The following is a 4469-nucleotide window of genomic DNA, read 5'->3' as shown; positions in this document are numbered from 1 at the left end:
TTTAAAGACACTTTTACTAAATACAGCTATAAAAAAGACATTTTTATTAGATACATCCACAAAGACACTTCCATTAAACACAGTTATAAATAAGAGTTGGCAGAAGTTCGCAGAAATGCTGTTAGTAACGTAGTAGGATTGTATTAAAATATACTTTAATTTGCTGAACAAGCCGTTTTCCGACCAAACAGGTCGAACTGTCCCATGTATATTTTTGATGACTTATCACTGTGTAAAATTAATCTAAAGCGAGAAATGCAAGAGTACAAATGTTTCATCAAACAACTCCTTCTCTCCTCGCTGAGTTAGCCAATACACTGTCCAATCAGATAAAGTAATGGCAACAAAGACATAAAAAGGATATATATTATGACAACATCAACCCTCCTTGCCCTGGAAATTGCTGGAAGATGATGATGAGATTATTATTGGCAGAAGAAAATGGAATCACAGATCACACTTCCTCTTTGAGTCAGGGTAAAACTCCAAAAGTAACCTCACAATTCATGTATACGTGAATCTATAGCAAAATGCATTTTCCATCCATCCCCTGCTTCTCACTATTTGCTAGCAAAATAAATCTCTCATCTAGGTTGGTGCTTCTGCGGTTGGGTAATAATTTTAAAAATCTAGTAAAATAATTTTTAAAAAAATTGTTGATGTTAACTAAAAAAATTAATTTCTTAGCGTTATTTTTCAAGTAAGAAGTTAACTATATATAAAATACCAATAAGGATAACTTTCTAATTTCTATATATAAAATTTTCCTTAAATTTTATCTATACAACCAAAATATTCTTAATCATCATCTTAATCCATATGTATAATTATATATAAAAAACGATAACTAACTTGAATTATTCGATCGAGTGTAGTTATTATTTAATGCTTTATAAAGTCTACAAAATAAAAAAGTATTTAAAAAAGAGTAATGTTAAAAAAGATAATAATTTTAAATTATTTTATTTAATTTAGCATTCATAATTTTATATATATAATTATATATTTATTACACATATAAACTTATTAATTTTTTTTTAAAGTTAGGAATGAGACTCGAATCTAAAACCTCTAAATGAGAATGAAAAGATTATGTCATTTGAGATATTACTCGTTGGCTCTAAATTTGTTAATTTATTTCAACAATAATTATAAAATACATAAAGTAAGGAGATTTTAAACTATTTTGAACTGATTTTTATTGTCTTTTAAATATTTTTGTTAAGAAGAGTAAGATTGCTCTTTTGTAATAAGCATCATCTTCATTATTGTGATTTTATGGGAATGGCTTGGAGAGGTTGAGCCTTATGCAAAGTAAGTCCAAATTTCTCAGACATATCCAAATCTTTTGATTTTTGTCCATTTGCTAGCTTCCAATCATAGCCATTTAGAAGAGTAGCCAACGCAATGTGCACACTTCTATAACCCAATGGCAATCCAGGGCATATCCTTCTTCCAGCACCAAATGGAATTAATTCAAAATCATGTCCATGAATATCAATTTTACTATCTAAGAATCTTTCAGGCATGAATTCATTTGGATGTTCCCAAATACTTGAATCTTTTCCCATGGCCCATACATTAACCAAAATTTGTGCATTCTTAGGTATCATGAATCCAGTTATCTCAACATCTTCGAGTGCCTTGTGTGGTGCTAATAATGGGGCAGGTGGATGCAAGCGCCAAGTTTCTTTAACCACTGCTCTTAGAAAAGGAAGCTTTGAGATATGTGATTCTTCAATTTGTTCAAGATTTTGTTCACCTTTGCCAAGAACACAATGAAGCTCTTTTCTAAGTTTTTCCAATTTTTCTGGATTACGTAATAACTCTGCCATTGCCCATTCTATGGTGATTGATGTTGAGTCTACTCCAGCCACAAATAAAATCTAACAAAATTTTCCAAAAATACAAAAGATGAAATAGTTTTTTTTTTTTTCCGAAGTTAAGATTCTCGAACCCACGACTTTTAGGTAAGTATAGAAAAATTATGCCATTTGAACTGTAGCTCATTAACAAAAAAAATAGTATTTAATATATTAGTGTTTGCGCAACAAATTGCTAATTATTAAAGTGTAATAAACTAATAATATTATGTGAAGCATTTTACTCAAGACATTCTTTAATTTGTCATATCAAATTATTATCCTTCAATATTATTTTTCTAAAGAAGTTCTGTGTCAAATGTTACAAAACATATGCACAATAGTACTGGTTCTTATATAAATAACTCGATGAACCTTAAGAAAAACTTGTGTACATTTTTATAAAAGAAAGATGTCATATGTAATATTATCTAATGTTAAAAGAAATCAAAATAATTTATCCTAATATTATTTACTCATCATAACCAATCATTGTATTACCATGTTAACAAAAGTAATTAATTTTCAAAGAATCCCGTTAGGGGCCAATGAAGTATTTATACAATGTGTATAATGAGTTATTTATTTGGCTCAATATGAGTTAAAAAATGAACATCCAAGATAAAATACTACTAATTTCTCAAACACAATACATCCATACTATCCAGAATAACCATCCGGATACCAAGGATAATAAACATCTGATATCTTACTAAATCGAACATATCTATCCCCCTATTATACACATTGTATAAATACTTTATTGGCTCCCTATACTTCCTCATTTTCAAATAATCCACTACTTCAAAAGTGATTTAAAAGTATAAAATTGATTAGATAATTGTGTAAAATTTTTTACAATATCAAAATTAAACTTTATATAAACATACTAACAAAAAGAATGTAATTAAGTATTCAACTTTGTAGCCCAAAAAAAATAATTTCAAAAGCTAAACCTTGAAATATTTGATGGATTGGACAAGATACTCACCAGAAAGAGATGCACAACATGGAGACGAGTCACTTGAGAATTGTCTTCCAACATAACTTCTAAAACAGAATCTAAAACATCTTTGCCTCTTTTATTGGTAGTCTCCATTTCTAGAACCTTTAAATTCAATCTTTCTTCTATAAGACCATCAACAAAAGCTATCAACTTTTCATTATACTTGGTCATCCTTGCACGTGCACCTTGTGGATCAAGGAATCTAAGAAATGGGAAGAAATCCACCACATTAGGCCTTCCTGATTCTTCCCCAATGCCCCAAATTATATCCTTGAATTCTTGAGACTTAGAAGAGTCGTAATGAGCTAAATCCATAGAAAAGAAAGCGTTAGATATAAAATTAAGTACAGTTGTAAAACAAGTCTCACTGAAATTCAAAATTTCGCCTTTTTCACTTTTGTCTTTCACAAAATCCATTAATTCTCGCAGTTTCTTTTGTTGAAGAACTTCCGTGGAATCAAGTTTTAGTGGAGAGAACACTTTCGTAGCACAAACTCGTCTTAGGATCCTCCATTGAGTCGAAGGTGGCAACCATCCCACTGAATACAAATGGTGATCAAGTGCTTTAATGGTATCCGGAATTGTTCTATAAGAAAAAATTTGGTCATATTTTTGGAGGATTTGTTTGGCTAACATAGGAGATGAGATAACTATGGTGGTTATGGTACCAAGCTTAAGAGTCATTATTGGTCCATATGTTTGAGAAAGCTTAGCAAGTGCTTGGTGAGGTTGGGTACCAAGTTCTAAGATGTTTCCTATGATTGGTAAAGGTTTAGGTCCTGGTGGGAATTTGGTTAATTTAGGTGCTCTGATGCCTAATTTGGATTTGATGAAAATGTGATGGATAATAATGCTTATGGACACAAAAGAAACTATAAGTAATGCTAGATACTCCATGATCATCATTGATTCTCATATGTGTATGTGGCTACTCTCTATGGAACTTATATATATATAGCCCTAATTGAGAGTTATATCTTATATGCAAGGTAAGGGTAGTGTGATTGTTTTAATTTTTTTAAACCATACGATTAATTTTTTGGTTTTGTGCAAAGAATTTCTATGATCTTTTATGCATTTTTCAATTTTTTTTTCTTTTTCTCTTCTTTTTATGCATACGAATTTTAAAAATACACAAAAAAAAATCAAATAAATAAATAAAAAAATATATAAGAAGAAAGAGAAGATGTAGAAGAATGAAAGAGAAGTAGAAAAAGAAGAAAAAGAAAACGAAGGAGAAGGAAAATAATAAGAAAAAAAATTGTGAAAATTAAACACCTAAATATAAGATAAATAAAAAACATGTTTTTAAAAATATTTATTTAGATTTAGTTACAAATTTGATTTGGTCACGTAACATTTATTTCTTTCCGATTAACACTTACCAACTATAGGATTTTAATATGGAAAAGTTTAGGGGACCAGCAACTTTGTAAAATTTTGGCCAGCATGTAACTAGCAAAGAAAAATGAACTATTGGATGAAATCTCACATCAATCTCACACCATTAAAACCATCATTGATGGCTATTTGATGACTACAAATGACAAAAGTTGCTGGCCACCTAGCATTACTCATCTTAAAATGCATCAATAATTGAG

The 4469-nt window shown here is 29.8% G+C and overlaps 1 protein-coding gene across 1 annotated transcript; it reads right to left on the bottom strand.

Annotated features, from left to right (window-relative positions):
- Window positions 1-1161: 1161 nt before the first annotated feature.
- On the bottom strand, window positions 1162-3906 carry LOC107625958 (cytochrome P450 76T24-like). Its single transcript, XM_016328709.3, has 2 exons — window positions 2854-3906; window positions 1162-1886 (listed from the first exon to the last, which is right to left on the bottom strand). The coding sequence occupies exons 1-2, from the start codon at window positions 3772-3774 to the stop codon at window positions 1266-1268; spliced, it is 1542 nt and encodes a 513-aa protein (XP_016184195.1). The 5' UTR covers window positions 3775-3906; the 3' UTR covers window positions 1162-1265.
- Between the last annotated feature and the right edge of the window lie 563 nt (window positions 3907-4469).

This window comes from Arachis ipaensis, chromosome B2 (genome assembly GCF_059453495.1).
Source record: "Arachis ipaensis isolate K30076 ecotype BB chromosome B2, ASM5945349v1, whole genome shotgun sequence".
NCBI classification, from domain to species: domain Eukaryota; kingdom Viridiplantae; phylum Streptophyta; class Magnoliopsida; order Fabales; family Fabaceae; genus Arachis; species Arachis ipaensis.
Note: the sequence above shows the minus strand (reverse complement) of the source record. Positions and strands in the feature narration are given on the sequence as shown.

What these genes read in the sequence shown, in the direction of transcription:
- LOC107625958 (XM_016328709.3), bottom strand. Translation starts at nt 3,774, where the DNA reads ATGATGATCATGGAGTATCTAGCATTACTTATAGTTTCTTTTGTGTCC. An exon ending in ATGTTGTGCATCTCTTTCTG is followed by an intron (nt 1,887 to 2,853) that starts GTGAGTATCTTG and finishes AAATTTTGTTAG; the next exon opens with ATTTTATTTGTGGCTGGAGT.